The sequence below is a fragment of the Procambarus clarkii genome, chromosome 16 (genome assembly GCF_040958095.1).
Source record: "Procambarus clarkii isolate CNS0578487 chromosome 16, FALCON_Pclarkii_2.0, whole genome shotgun sequence".
Lineage (NCBI taxonomy): Eukaryota > Metazoa > Arthropoda > Malacostraca > Decapoda > Cambaridae > Procambarus > Procambarus clarkii.
Window position 1 is genome coordinate 44,563,664 of NC_091165.1, and position 17,203 is coordinate 44,580,866.

At 39.4% G+C, this 17,203-nt stretch overlaps 1 protein-coding gene across 9 annotated transcripts in view; it reads left to right on the plus strand.

The window, feature by feature from the left end:
- Nucleotides 1-17,203, plus strand: part of LOC123760100 (anoctamin-1) — a 320,419-nt gene that overhangs the window by 123,389 nt on the left and 179,827 nt on the right. For all 9 annotated transcript variants that reach the window (XM_069325474.1, XM_069325478.1, XM_069325475.1 and 6 more), the window contains one exon: nucleotides 2,386-2,542. In XM_069325474.1, coding sequence (XP_069181575.1) covers nucleotides 2,386-2,542 — 157 coding nt within the window. The remainder of the gene's footprint in view (nucleotides 1-2,385; nucleotides 2,543-17,203) is intronic.

Genomic DNA, 17,203 nt, shown 5'->3' on the forward strand with positions numbered 1-17,203 from the left:
TTGCCTCATTGCTGTTACTGTTACGTTGATGACGTCACTACTCCACCAGCTGGTGTATGATGTCAGACGTGTTCCAGGTTTCCTCCTTTCCTTCACACATAACCTCGACGTTGTTGCAGACCACTCACTAAGGCTCTCACTCACTCCAATGTAGTCCCTTTTATTACCCTCGTTCCATCGAGAGCAATAATGGTTGCGTCTCAGGGTGCTCCACCTCCCGGAATTCTATTTTACGGGAATGACTGTATTCCCGTGAGAGTTGCTGGTCTGCAGGATCTTCTCTTCCCTCGGTAGTCTCTGAATAGTATCGCCTGTACTGGTAAACTACGTCGGCTTGGGATAACACGACCACTGTCTCCAATAGTTTGGCCAAAATTTTCACATATAGTGTCATTGAACATTAACGTCTTTTCGGATTAGCAGATAAAACACTCACAGCAATCACTGGCCTTGATCTCAGGGGGAAAGGTTATTTGTTACTATACTCACTTGTCCTGTTGAATTTTACAAGCCATTTCTGGATCGATTTACCGATTGAGTTGCAGTGTCCTGATTACCTCCAGAACCTGACAGATACACCTCACTCTAATCTTTACACACCAACGTCAGAGGGGTGACATAATCACTCGCCTATTCTGACCGAGGGCGTCTGGTTGAGTATCACAACTGTCATTCCGTACAGCTACTTTCCGCTTTTCCATATTGTCCAAAATATTGTCAGCCACTCCTCTTGTGGTCAAAAGAGTTCTTGCTCCCTCTTGTAAGCTCAACGTGCCGTAAGAAGAACTGGCGACCTTCTCGAGCCCTGGCGATTGCCCCTGATCAAAGACGTGAAGTCAGTGACCCAGCTAGCCAATCTGCTGTCCCGTCTCTGTGCTCGCTGGTAATATCACTAAAAAATTTACGCTGATTGGCTGCAGCCTTGCTGCTGCACCACTCATGTCTCTTGTTGTATAGTCCCAAGGCCGGAGTCACCGCATCAGGCGGGATCTCGCCTTTTGCCTGTGATCCTCAGCGCCATTTTGTATAGCCTCACTTCTCATGACAATTCCTTAAAACCAAGTTGACACTAAAATCGTGCCTTTCGCGCTTTCCTATATATCTCAAAACATCCTTTGAGCCGTCTAGCATTTCATTAGGATGGCATAAGTGATTCATGATGTGGGTAAGGCCTGAATTTAGACGTCAATCATAAAGATATATGCAATATATCTTGGGCTTATATCAGGGTCCGGCAAGGGTCAAATTACTGACCCCTCTAGGATGCACCCTCACAACAAGCTGACTAACTCCTGGGTACCTATTTACTGCTAAGTGGACAGGTGATAGGAAATGCGCCCAGCTGTATCTGTTCCACCCAGGATTCGAACACGGAATTCTCGAGTGTGAGTCGAAAACGAACTCGACTGTACTTCTCTAAATGTCTAACCTAGAGTTGTAAATCATTCTCCTTTCGTAAAGTTGTTGATCACTGTCTATTGTAAAGTTGTAAATCGTTGTCTATGGTAATTCATTGTCTATGGTAATTCATTGTCTATGGTATATCATTCTCTATGGTAAATCATTGTCTATGGAAACTCATTGTTTATGGTAAATCATTGTCTATGGTAAATCATTGTCTAAGGTAAATCATTCTCTAGAGTAATGCATTGTCTATGGTAAATCATTGTCTATGGTAAATCATTGTCTATGGTAAATCATTGTCTAAGGTAAATAATTCTCTAGAGTAATTCATTGTCTATGGTAAATCATTGTCTATGGTAAATCATTGTCTAAGGTAAATAATTCTCTAGAGCAGGGGTCTCCAAACTATGGCCCGCGGGCCACATCCGGCCCGCCACATAATTTCATCCGGCCCTCCAAACAAATCCCTGTGTGGTGGCCTTGAAAAAATAATTATCGTACGAATGGCATCGCAGAATTATTCAAAGCTGGGGCTGCTGACTGGTGGCGCTCAACCCGAGTCAGTTTTCCTCTCTCTCGATAGTGTGACGCACAGATACTAATACTGGTAGGTATGTGTTGTGCATTACAACCAATCAGTTGTGTATAACTGTATATTGTGGGGATGGAGGGCGAGTGAGGCTTCGCTGCTTCCGTTTTAGGGAGCACAAACACTGTACAATATTCTTTTCTCTGTACTTTGACAATGCCTTTATCTTAGTTATACAAAATAGCAATTTCATTTTTTATTCCTCCGGCCCGCATAAATATGGGAAATATATAATGTGTCCCTTACATTGAAAAGTTTGGAGACCCCTGCTCTAGAGTAATTCATTGTCAATGGTAAATCATTGTCAATGGTAAATCATTGTCTATGGTAAATCATTTTCTATGGTAAATCATTGTCTATAATAAAGTGGTGGTTCTCTCACCGTTGCCAAGGTTCACGGGTGGGGAGCTGACCTTCCCGCCCAGCGTCCGCCTGCAAGTTTTGGACTTCATCCTGGGGAAAAAATTCGAGAGCGATTCTCCTCACGAATTCGGAATTGAAGACCTCATCAGTGGTGGAGTTTATGAGGCGGCTTACCCCATACATCAGGTGAGGTAGCTTAATTACCCATACACCAGGTGAGAGGGTTTATTTTCCCATACATCAGGGTCAGGTGGTTCCCTTCCCCATTCACTAGGAGAGGTGGCTTACAGCTCCATACACCAGGTGAGGTGGCTTACTTCCACATACACCAAGTGAGGTGACTCACTTCCCTATACACCAGGTGAGGTGGCTTACTTCCACATACACCAGGTGAGGTGGCTTACTTCCCCATACACCAGGTGAGGTGGCTTACTGCCCCATACAATACATAAGGTGGATTAGTTCTCTATGCACCAGGTGAGATGGCTTACATTTCCATACAATAGGTGAACTGGCCTTCACTATACAACAGATGAGATGGCTTGCACAATACACCAGGTGAACTAGCTTACATTATACGTCAGATGAGGTGGCTTTAACCATGTCAGGTGAACTGCTTTACACCGAACACCAGATGAACTGGCTTACACCGTACACCACGTGAGAGGGTTTACATAATACACAAGGTGAACTGGATTACACCATACACCAGGTGAACTGGTTTACACCATACCCCAGGTGAACTGGCTTATACCATACATCAGGTAAAGTGACTTACACCCTACAACAGGTAAAGTGGCATACACCCTACAACAAGTAAAGTGGCTTACACCATACATCAGGTAAAGTGGCTTACACCATACATCAGGTAAAGTGGCTTACACCATACATCAGGTAGAGTGGCTTACAATATATACCAGGTAGAGTGGCTTACAACATACACCAGGTAGAGTGGCTTACAACATATACCAGGTAGAGTGGCTTACAACATACACCATGTAGAGTGGCTTACAACATTTACCAGGTAGAGTGGCTTACAACATACACCAGGTAGAGTGGCTTACAACATTTACCAGGTAGAGTGGCTTACAACATACACCAGGTAGAGTGGCTTACAACATACACCAGGTAGAGTGGCTTACAACATTTACCAGGTAGAGTGGCTTACAGCATTTACCAGGTAGAGTGGCTTACAACATTTACCAGGTAGAGTTGCTTACAACATTTACCAGGTAGAGTGGCTTACAACATTTACCAGGTAGAGTGGCTTACAACATTTACCAGGTAGAGTGGCTTACAACATTTACCAGGTAGAGTGGCTTACAACATTTACCAGGTAGAGTGGCTTACAACATATACCAGGTAAAGTGGCTTACAACATTTACCAGGTAGAGTGGCTTACAACATATACCAGGTAGAGTGGCTTACAACATTTACCAGGTAGAGTGGCTTACAACATTTACCAGGTAGAGTTGCTTACAACATTTAACAGGTAGAGTGGCTTACAACATATACCAGGTTGAGTGGCTTACAACATTTACCAGGTAGAGTGGCTTACAACATTTACCAGGTAGAGTGGTTTACAACATTTACCAGGTAGAGTGGCTTACAACATATACCAGGTAGAGTGGCTTACAACATACACCAGGTAGAGTGGCTTACAACATACACCAGGTAGAGTGGCTTACAACATTTACCAGGTAGAGTGGCTTACAACATATACCAGGTAGAGTGGCTTACAACATTTACCAGGTAGAATGGCTTACAACATTTACCAGGTAGAGTGGCTTACAACATTTAACAGGTAGAGTGGCTTACAACATATACCAGGTAGAGTGGCTTACAACATTTACCAGGTAGAGTGGCTTACAACATTTAGCAGGTAGAGTGGCTTACAACATTTACCAGGTAGAGTGGCTTACAACATTTAACAGGTAGAGTGGCTTACAACATATACCAGGTAGAGTGGCTTACAACATTTACCAGGTAGAGTGGCTTACAACATTTACCAGGTAGAGTGGCTTACAACATATACCAGGTAGAGTGGCTTACAACATTTACCAGGTAGAGTGGCTTACAACATTTACCAGGTAGAGTGGCTTACAACATATACCAGGTAGAGTGGCTTACAACATTTACCAGGTAGAGTGGCTTACAACATTTACCAGGTAGAGTGGCTTACAACATGCACCAGGTAGAGTGGTTTACAACATACACCAGGTAGCGTGGCTTACAACATACACCAGGTAGATTGGCTTACAACATACACCAGGTAGAGTGGCTTACAACATACACCAGGTAGAGTGGCTTACAACATACATCAGGTAAAGTGGCTTACACCATACATCAGGTAGCGTGGCTTACAATATATACCAGGTAGAGTGGCTTACAACATATACCATGTAGAGTGGCATACAACATATACCAGGTAGAGTGGCATACAACATACACCAGAGTAGTGAAGTTAAGGACTAGAGCAGCGTGTGACACCTGCAACAGGTGTTCTCTTCTTCAGGTTGAATAATGAGATGAAAGGATGGGACTAGATCTGTGCGTGACAGCTGGGACAGGTGTGGCAGTGGGCACACCTGTCACAAGTGAGGGTGGGTGGGAAACCATCTCAAGTGGTGAGAGTGGTGGCCCGCCCGCCCGCGCGGTGCTAGTCCTCAGGTTGAATAATAAGATGAAATGAGTGTTGAGAGGATAAGGAGAGTATGTGTAGCAGTAGGTGTGTAGCATGTGTACAGGTGTGTAAGGTGAAAGTGTATTTGCTTGTTACATAGAGTTAAGCCGCATGTGTAGATTTATAGTTAAATAATAATTGTAAGGGAGCCGGTCGGCCGAGCGGACAGCACGCTGGACTTGTGATCCTGTGGTCCTGGGTTCGATCCCAGGCGCCGTCGAGAAACAATGGGCAGAGTTTCTTTCACCCTATGCCCCTGATACCTTGCACTAAAATAGGTACCTTGGTGTTAGTCAGTTGTCACGGGCTGCTTCCTGGGGGTGGAGGCCCGGTCGAGGACCGGGCCTCGGGGACACTAAAAAAAAAAACGAAATCATCTAAAGATAACCTCAAGATGTAGGGATGGAGATGAGTATGTTGAGCGAGGAGTAGCTCCCCCACCCATGAGAACACATTGAGTAGGAGACCTGGTAATATGTTGTTGTTGTAAGGTGTGGTGCTCGAGGGGGGAGAGTGATAAGGACTGCAGGAGAAGGCATCTGCTCGTCACTGCTGGTTGTAGTCGCCCCTCGTCTTTTCTCTGTGTTATGTTTATGAGGGAGAATGGTGGGGAGGACTGGGGGACAGGGAAAATTGCTGTTGCTCAACAATGCACATGTGTTGCTGAACCACAGCAACGCGTCTTCAGGTACTGCTAGTAGTTAAATAACAACAGTATGAAGGGGATGGAGATGAGTATGTTGAGCGAGGAGTAGCTCCCCCACCCATGAGAACACATGGAGTAGGAGACCTAGTAATATGTTGTTGTTGTAAGGTGTGGTGCTCGAGGGGGGAGAGTGATAAGGACTGTAGGAGGAGGCATCTGCTTGTCAATGCTGGTTGCAGTCGCCCCTCGTCTTTTCTCTATGTTTATGAAGGGGTAGCCTGTGGTATGTTAGAAAATGTGAAGATGTTCCTTTTAATCTTTTGCTGAGACAGACATTTCCATATAAAGCTCCACTTTATGCAGTTGCAGTGTATCAGTACAACATCAATTATCACACCAGACTCACACCAGTCTCACTTAGTTTCTGCAAAGTGTTAAGTTATGCTTGGTGACCAGATTTCTCTGTGTGCACAGTTTTAAGTGAGATCACAGGGTATTAATTACGGTCGTGGTTATGTTTTATGAAGATCATTGCTTCTTATTTTACTGATTTTCACTGTCATGTTTTCAATCTTCTCATATTCATAATGTTTACTCACCGTTTCCATCAATATCGTTTCACACTATATATATATATATATATATATATATATATATATATATATATATATATATATATATATATATATATATATATATATATATATATATATATATGAATATATATATATATATATATATGAATATATATATATATATATATATATATATATATATATATATATATATATATATATATATATATATTCATATAAGTTGGGGTTGGTATTTGGCTGATTATAGGGCGTAGTGGGTTACCTGGTTTATGCGTCTTAACATTGCCGTAGGCATATCCTAAGCCATAGTCGCCTTGAAGTTTATTGAAATGCACACTACCTTTCTTCCTATAATCAGCCAAATACCAACCCCAACTTATCACCTGGCAAAGAAACTCAATGAACTCCTAACTCCATACACTCCAAGTAAGTTTAGTCTACAATCATCAGCAGATTTCCTAGAATTGATCAAATCTACCCAGCCCGATGGAATCATCGCTTCCCTGGACGTTGAATCCCTTTTTACCAACGTCCCAGTCGACACAACCATAGGAATGATACTGGACAGAGTATACAGAGACGAGAGCACCCCCAAATTAGACATACCTGAGCCACACTTGAAAAGTCTTCTCGAAGCATGTACAAATGAAGCCCCTTTCATCAGTCCACAAGGAGACATGTATTTACAAATAGACGGAGTAGCAATGGGCTCCCCCTTAGGAGTTTTATTTGCTAATTTTTATATGGGAACCATCGAAGATAGGGTCTTCAGTAGCAGACAAAAACCAACTGTATACTGCCGTTATGTAGATGACATATTCGTAATAGTAAAAGACTCAGATGAACTAATTGACCTAAAAAGACACCTAGAGAGAGAGTCAGTACTCCGATTTACACATGAAAATAGTGAAAATAACAGTCTGCCATTCCTGGATGTACTAATAACAAAAACAGGAACCTCTTTAAGCACCAACGTATATACCAAGCTACCAAGCCCACCAACATAGGATTATGCCTGAACGGTAGAAGTGAGTGCCCCCAAAGATACAAAGCCAGTGTTCTCAATGCTTATATTCGTCGAGCGCTTACCCACTGCTCTGAATGGAGCAACGTGAGTAGAGAGTTTGAAAGAGTAACTCAGGTATTGGTGAACAACGGATATAGCAACGCGGAAATAAACGCTGCTATAAGAAGACACTTGGACCGTTGGTATAATTCAGAACCTAGAACAGAAACCACAACACCCCCAATAAAATTATATTACAAATCAACCATGCACAGTGAACATATAAAAGAGGAAAGAATAATGAAAGAAATAATCCGTAAAGGAGTAAAAAGCACTACTCCTAACCAAAACATAAACCTGATAATATTCTACAAAACCAAGAAGACTTCCGAACTCCTTATCAAAAACAGCCCGAAGCCGACGGAGAACCCTCTACAGCAGTCAAGCGTTGTATACATGTACACTTGCCCCCACGAAGGATGTAACCTTCAATGTAAGTACATAGGTATGACGTCGACCAAGCTGACGAGGCGTTTGACATGCCATCTTCAATCTGGTGCCCCTAGGAATCACATGAGACAAGCCCATGACATTACTCTAACAAGAGAAATGTTGAACAAGAACACTTGCATAATAGACAAAACCCAAGATTCAAGAAGATTACAAATTCTTGAGGCAATTCACATAAGAATAGAGCGACCTACCATGAACACCCAAATCACGGAACTATTTACTCTACCCACCATGAGAGTAAGGACAAGACAAGAACATATCGATGCCAACACAGAAGACAATGTCCAACATAACAGGCCAATTACACTGGATTAATCTTTGTGTTTAGATAGGAGATGCCTCGTATGGGCCAATAAGCCTTCTGCAGCCCCTATGTTTATCCCTTATGTATCCCCCCATGTTTTCACCTTCATTGTATTATCACCTGACCTAATGCGGGTATAAAATCAACTAGTATTGTAAGATCTGTTCACTTGAGAATGAACCATGGAGGTTCGAAACGTCGTGCAAATTATACAAATAAGTGTAATACACTCTATAGTAAATCACTTCTTTTCTTCACCTTAAAAGTACGAAAATGAGTTTTGGAGAACTCCTATTTCAATTAAGCCCTGATGCTAAGAAAATAGTTAGAGGGATAGAAGCCCTAAACCAAAAAATAATAAATACAGAATATGCGGTCATATTCAATGAAACATGTTTGAAAGAAAACCTGCTGCCAGTATACACCAATATATATATATATATATATATATATATTAGTATATTTTGGTAGCAGTCTTTCCTGTAGACATATATTATTAAATATGACCGAAAAAGTAAGATTAATAATTCTAACACGAATTTTCTCAATCTTTCGTACATTACGCTTCACTGTTGGAGGTAAATCAAAAATCAATTCTCCAAAATTCATTTTTATTTCTAGTCTGACGCGACACGGGCGCGTTTCGTAAAACTTATTACATTTTCAAAGACTTTAGTTCACAAATACACAACTGAATAGAACTTACGTATCTCCGATTTTATATCTACATTTGAGTGAGGTGGAAGGGGTGATGTGGCATTAACACAAGACAGAACAAAATGTGGTATTAATAGGGTATTAATTTCATCAACACAAGACAGAACAAGGGTATTAATAGGGTATTAATTTCATCAACACAAGACAGAACACGAAACAATGGATATTGAATAGAAGTGTTTGTAGAAAGCCTATTGGTCCATATTTCTTGATGCTTCTATATTGGAGCGGAGTCTTGAGGTGGGTAGAATATAGTTGTGCAATAATTGGCTGTTGATTGCTGGTGTTGACTTCTTGATGTGTAGTGCCTCGCAAACGTCAAGCCGCCTGCTATCGCTGTATCTATCGATGATTTCTGTGTTGTTTACTAGGATTTCTCTGGTGATGGTTTGGTTGTGGGAAGAGATTATATGTTCCTTAATGGAGCCCTGTTGCTTATGCATCGTTAAACGCCTAGAAAGAGATGTTGTTGTCTTGCCTATATACTGGTTTTTTTGGAGCTTACAGTCCCCAAGTGGGCATTTGAAGGCATAGACGACGTTAGTCTCTTTTAAAGCGTTCTGTTTTGTGTCTGGAGAGTTTCTCATGAGTAGGCTGGCCGTTTTTCTGGTTTTATAGTAAATCGTCAGTTGTATCCTCTGATTTTTGTCTGTAGGGATAACGTTTCTATTAACAATATCTTTCAGGACCCTTTCCTCCGTTTTATGAGCTATTTTACAGGAACTTCTTTTCCACAGCTCATAAAACGGAGGAAAGGGTCCTGAAAGATATTGTTAATAAAAACGTTATCCCTACAGACAAAAATCAGAGAATACAACTGACGATTTACTATAAAACCAGAAAAACGGCCAGCCTACTCATGAGAAACTCTCCAGACACAAAACAGAACGCTTTAAAAGAGACTAACGTCGTCTATGCCTTCAAATGCCCACTTGGGGACTGTAAGCTCCAAAAAAACCAGTATATAGGCAAGACAACAACATCTCTTTCTAGGCGTTTAACGATGCATAAGCAACAGGGCTCCATTAAGGAACATATAATCTCTTCCCACAACCAAACCATCGCCAGAGAAATCCTAGTAAACAACACAGAAATCATCGATAGATACAGCGATAGCAGGCGGCTTGACGTTTGCGAGGCACTACACATCAAGAAGTCAACACCAGCAATCAACAGCCAATTATTGCACAACTATATTCTACCCACCTCAAGACTCCGCTCCAATATAGAAGCATCAAGAAATATGGACCAATAGGCTTTCTACAAACACTTCTATTCAATATCCATTGTTTCGTGTTCTGTCTTGTGTTGATGAAATTAATACCCTATTAATACCCTTGTTCTGTCTTGTGTTGATGAAATTAATACCCTATTAATACCACATTTTGTTCTGTCTTGTGTTAATGCCACATCACCCCTTTCCACCTCACTCAAATGTAGATATAAAATCGGAGATACGTAAGTTCTATTCAGTTGTGTATTTGTGAACTAAAGTCTTTGAAAATGTAATAAGTTTTACGAAACGCGCCCGTGTCGCGTCAGACTAGAAATAGTCAGACTAGAAATAAAAATGAATTTTGGAGAATTGATTTTTGATTTACCTCCAACAGTGAAGCGTAATGTACGAAAGAATGAGAAAATTCGTGTTAGAATTATTAATCTTACTTTTTCGGTCATATTTAATAATATATATATATATATATATATATATATATATATATATATATATATATATATATATATATATATATATATATATATGTCGTACCTAGTAGCCAGAACTCACTTTTCAGCATACAATGCAAGGCCCGATTTGCCTAATAAGCCAAGTTTTCCTGAATTAATATAATTAATCTAATTTTTTTCTTATGAAATGATAAAGCTACCCATTTCATTATGTATGAGGTCAATTTTTTTTATTGGAGTTAAAATTAACGTAGATAAATGACCGAACCTAACCAACCCTACCTAACCTAACCTAACCTATCTTTATAGGTTAGGTTAGGTTAGGTAGCCGAAAAAGTTAGGTTAGGTTAGGTTAGGTAGGTTAGGTAGTCGAAAAACAATTAATTCTTGAAAACTTGGCTTATTAGGCAAATCGGGCCTTGTAAAGTAGACTGAGAAGTGCGTTCTGGCTATTAGGTACGACATATATATATATATAATATATATATATATATATATATATATATATATATATATATATATATATATATATATATATATGTCGTACCTAGTAGCCAGAACGCACTTCTCGGCCTACTATTCAAGGCCCGATTTGCCTAATAAGCCAAGTTTTCCTGAATTAATATATTTTCTCTAATTTTTTTCTTATGAAATGATAAAGCTACCCATTTTATTATGTATGAGGTCAATTTTTTTTATTTGAGTTAAAATTAACGTAGATATATGACCGAACCTAACCAACCCTACCTAACCTAACCTAACCTATCTTTATAGGTTAGGTTGGGTTAGGTAGCCGAAAAAGTTAGGTTAGGTTAGGTTAGGTAGGTTAGATAGTCGAAAAACAATTAATTCATGAAAACTTAGCTTATTAGGCAAATCGGGCCTTGCATAGTAGGCTGAGAAGTGAGTTCTGGCTACTAGGTACGACATATATATATATATATATATATATATATATATATATATATATATATATATATATATATATATATATATATATATATATATATATGTACATATATATATATATATATATATATATATATATATATATATATATATATATATATATATATATATATATATATATATATATGTGTGTGTGTGTGTGTCAAATTTATTGAAGATTAAATTCTGCAGAACATGTAAATATATAAAGTTCAAATATATAAAGTAAGTAATTATATAAAGTTTATATTAAACACGGTTTATATTATAGACTTATAACAAAGTTTATATTATATTAAACTTAATATTGAACATGTAAATATATAAAGTTTCAAATATATAAATTAAGTAAATATATAACGTTTATATTAAAATATATAAAGTAAGAATTAACAGTAACAATTCCAAGTCCGAGGACTAGATTTAACTTAAAAGGTACACCCGTAGTAAGTATGAGACCTTAGCCTATAGTGACATGGAAACTAATTCTGCAGAAACCTAAAGGTTAACTGGTACTAGAATTAAGGCCGAGTGCAAATGTGTAGTAATTATATAACACTAGGATATAACAGGCAGGACACAAAGAATAACTAATAAGTGAGACCACATAACATGTAATGTACCCGGCCAAGAGGCCGTAAAAGGCCTAATGGATAAGGAGAAGGGGGTGTGACTACAAGTAGGGCTTACTAGCACCTAGACTGGGCAAAGTATTAGCTGCGGACAGCGGGACACTTGGGGACCGGCGCTGCACCCCCACCGCAGGCCAGCGGCCGGACCCCCCCCCCCCCGAAGGGCGAGTGCCAGCTGGCCGCGTGAGGCACTCAAAGTGGCAGAGCAACAACGTCCCGTCTGACGTAGGATGTGAGAGCACTACTCTTCCGCCTGCCGTCTGCCATTATTTCTGATCTGGCGAGCCCGTCCCGAGACAGCTGGGTGCGGAGCGTAGTCATCTGAAGGCAAGCCTAGCGCGGAGAGGGCAGCGCGTAGGATCCTGGAGAAATCTCGCCTGGTGACAGGAGCGCTTGTAGGATCCGGAGAGTGTTGATTCCTGACCATGTAAGCGATACCTGGTCCAGTCGGTGCGTGCGTCGATTTTTTGTCGCGTAGCTCACCTCCCCTGGGCTGAAAGATATAAGGCAGTAAGGGTGGGCAGAAGCGGCGTGCAGTGTTATCGTGACAGGCAAGAGCACAGACGAGAGGGAAACCCTAGCTGAATCAATACGGAGACGAAAAACGGGGGGAGGGAGCCCGGCAGCAGGAATTAAGAGAATCCTTAATTAACAATCCTGGATGAATAAAGAGCTTTAAGAATAATTATACTGTAGCAATGAAGGGGGCTAACAATTCTAAGAATCTTCCAGCAAACGGAAGGGGGAAGTACCTGTGCTAAGAGCAAAGGTGGGAGAAAGCCAGTAGGAGAACAGCAAGGAAGCACAAAGCAACTATAACAGGGTAATACGAAACACTATAAATCTTGAATATAAACAATACATATACCAAGAACGGGTATATACAACTAAGCAACATATACATAAACAATAAAATGGAATAAGAACCAATTCTTAAAGCCAAATCTATAACATGCTTGTGTCCTAAGCGGATGTAGAATGTGAGCGGGGAACATTACCCTTGGTCTCTATCCCATCTCTGCCTCCAGACGGGTGATTGGGCTGGATAGAAGCCAAGGAGTCTGCCTTAAGTGGCCGCTGAGTGTAGTCTTGTGTTGTCAATGAGCGTCTGCGAGCCGCAGCTAGTACGCCGTGAACTTCGGCTACATCTTTAGAACAGGAGCAAAGTGAAATCGACGGCAGGGAACTGTCATTCAGTAACTGTAATAAGTATAATAATAAGAATACAATGTCGTAAATAATCGTACAATGAAGAATACAATGTAATATCGTAAATAACCGATGACGGCAAGTGCCGCAGAATGGAAGAAATTAAGAAAGCAACGCCAAACCATAATAACAATTTATATTTTTAATAAAATAATACTGGAATGACAGTAACGATACGGAATAATATTAATACTACCATATAGCCCAGCAAATAAAGGGAAGATAATAGTATTAACGTAGGCCCTGGGCGGCTGCATCCCGGCACCGCTGCGTGCGTTGTAATGGTGATCAGAGGAATATCCGGCTCGCGTTCTCTTCCTCGCCGCAGTAGGGTGAGGAGGGGGGGGGGGTTCCGGCTTGTCGTGGCTGCGAAAAAAGGGAACAGAAGAAGCCGGCGTTGAGCGCCAAGCGGGCAGAGCGCAGGGGAAGGAATAGCGGTTGGAGGTAAGGCCCCTAACCTAATGATAGACGAGGTAAAATTAAATAGAATACTATTACGTAGTAGGAAACAACAAAGGGGAAGGAACAAGAAGAGTAAAATAGCCCAGAAGGCCGGATGGCCAAAGAACGTTAGCGACCGTATGGCCAACAGCATGCTGGCTGCTGATGGCCAACAGCAGCTGTCTGCTGCTGGCCAACAACATGCTGGCCGTCATCATGCTAACTGACTGGCTTGAGCTTGCCGAAAGGAAGGCCGAATGGCCAGTTATATATATATATATATATATATATATATATATATATATATATATATATATAATATATATATATATATATATATATATATATATATATATTAATCTTACTTTTTAGAATTATTAATCTTACTTTTTCGGTCATACTTAATAATATATATGTATATATATATATATATATATATATATATATATATATATATATATATATATATATATATATATATATATATATATATACATATATATTATTAAATATGACCGAAAAAGTAAGATTAATAATTCTAACACGAATTTTCTCGATCTTTCGTACGTTTTTTTTTCACTGTTGGTGGTAATTCAAAAATCAATTCTCCAAAATTCATTTTTATTTCTAGTCTGACGCGACACTTGAGCGCGTTTCGTAAAACTTATTACATTTTCAAATACTTTAGTTTACACATACACAACTGAATAGAACTTTCACATCTTCGATTTGTTTATATCTACATTTGAGTGAGGTGGATGGGGTGAGGTGGTATTAATAGGGTATTAAATTCCTAAACACAAGACCGAACACGAAACAATGGGTATTGAATGGAAGTGATTGTAGAAAGCCTATTGGTCCATATTTCTTGATGCTTCTATATTGGAGCGGAGTCTTGAGGTGGGTAGAATATAGTTGTGCATTAATTGGCTGTTGATTGCTGGTGTTGACTTCTTGATGTGTAGTGCCTCGCAGACGTCAAGCCGCCTGAATTCACTGTATCTATCGATGATTTCTGTGTTGTTTACTAGGATTTCTCTGGCGATGGTTTGGTTGTGGGAAGAGATTATATGTTCCTTAATGGAGCCTTGTTGCTTATGCATCGTTAAACGCCTAGAAAGAGAGGCGTTCCACAGCTCATGAAACAGAGGAAAGGGTCCTGAAAGATATAGTTAATAGAAACGTTATCCCTACAGACAAAAATTAGAGGATACAACTGACGATTTACTATAAAATCAGAAAAACGGCCAGCCTACTCATGAGAAACTCTCCAGACACAAAGCAGAACGCTTTAAAAGAGACCAACGTCGTCTATGACTTCAAATGCCCACTTGGGGACTGTAAGCTCCAAAAAACCCAGTATATAGGCAAGACAACAACATCTCTTTCTAGGCGTTTAAAGACGCATAAACAACAGGGATCCATTAAGGAACATATAATCTCTTCCCACAACCAAACCATCGCCAGAGAAATCCTAGTAAACAACACAGAAATCATCGATAGATACAGCGATAGCAGGCGGCTTGACGTTTGCGAGGCACTACACATCAAGAAGTCAACACCAGCAATCAACAGCCAATTATTGCACAACTATATTCTACCCACCTCAAGACTCCGCTCCAATATAGAAGCATCAAGAAATATGGACCAATAGGCTTTCTACAATCACTTCCATTTCAATACCCATTGTTTCGTGTTCTGTCTTGTGTTGATTAAATTAATACCCTATTAATGCCACCTCTTGTTCTGTCTTGTGTTGATGAAATTAATACCCTATTAATGCCACCTCACCCCATCCACCTCACTCAAATGTAGATATAAACAAAATCGGAGATGTGTAAGTTCTATTCAGTTGTGTATTTGTAAGCTAAAGTCTTTGAAAATGTAATAAGTTTTACGAAACGCGCTCGTGTCGCGTCAGACTAGAAATAAAAATGAATTTTGGAGAATTGATTTTTGAATTACCTCCAACAGTGAAAAGAAATGTACGAAACATTGAGAAAATTCGTGTTAGAATTATTAATCTTACTTTTTCGGTCATATTTAATAATATATGTCTACAGGAAAGACTGCTACCAAAATATACTAATATATATATATATATATATATATATATATATATATATATATATATATATATATATATATATATATATAAAAGTTTGTGAGGGTACCACCTCTGGTGCCATTTTGGGGACCCATAGCCTCGGAGAAGAAAATAATAAGTATTCAGAGGAGACCTTGTGGTTTCCCACTGAACACCAATATTATCTTCTCCTACCACCCCCATTCTTTTGTATGTACACATATATATTTGCGTTATTTGAACTTTGTTACAAAAAAGGAGTTACATATAGGTTACAAAGATGGTTATCATAGATTGTCAAGTTCCTCCAGCTCCTCAGATGGCGGGCAGGAACCCTGGATGCAGTGCGCATTTCCCCTCTGTATCGCCACGCTGAGGCGCTGGAAAAGAAACCATCCCCACCATTCCCCACTCCCTCGTCCGATGCCTTCCCAAATGGTCTGATGTTCCCATAAGAAAATTGGGAACATTAACGATCTGATGTTCCCATCACTGAAATATAAGAAAAACAGATAAAAAATTAAATGAAAATATTAAAAAATATTATACTCACAAAATGAACGGTATGGTAAACAACACAGCTCAATTCCAACGAAATTCACACAAAGTAATTAAATGAAAATGAAAATATATCAAAATCTATGAAAATACAATTTATCAATGCAATCCGAAAAATTGAAATGGAATTGTAACATATTTAGTATAGCGTGTGTGTGACTCTTACATGCAACAGATGGCGCTGTTTTTCAAAAAAAAGCATAGTTTTCTTTGTCACAGGTGTGGCATCTATACTTATACTTATGAAATGAACGGTATGGTAAACAACACAGGTAAATTCCAATACATTGTCACACAAAATAATTTAATAAAAAATCAAACGAATCTAAATCAATGAAAATATAATATGTCAATGCATTCGGAAACATTGAAATAGAATTTGTTACATATTTCGTATAGCGTGCATGTTGCTATAATGTGCAACAGATGGTGCTGTTTTTCAAAAATGCATGTTTTTACCTGTCACAGGGATGGCATCTATATAGTAGGCATATAAAAGACGCGCCAATTTGAATGCAACGTTGTGTCAAAGTTTCAAAGCAATCGGTGAAGAACTTTCGGAGATTACAGCGTGTGTTGCTCTTACATCCAACAGATGATACTGTTTGTCAGAAAAGCATGTTTTTTCCTGTCACTGGCGAGGCATGTATATAATAGATATATAAAAAGACGGGCCTATTCGAATGCAACGTTGTGTCAAAATTTTAAAGCAATCGGTACAGGGGTTTCGAATATTTCCCTCACATGAAAAGCAGTTTAAAAAAAAAAAACTTTTTTTTTTTTACCGTCACAGACGTGACATCAATATAGTATGTATATAAA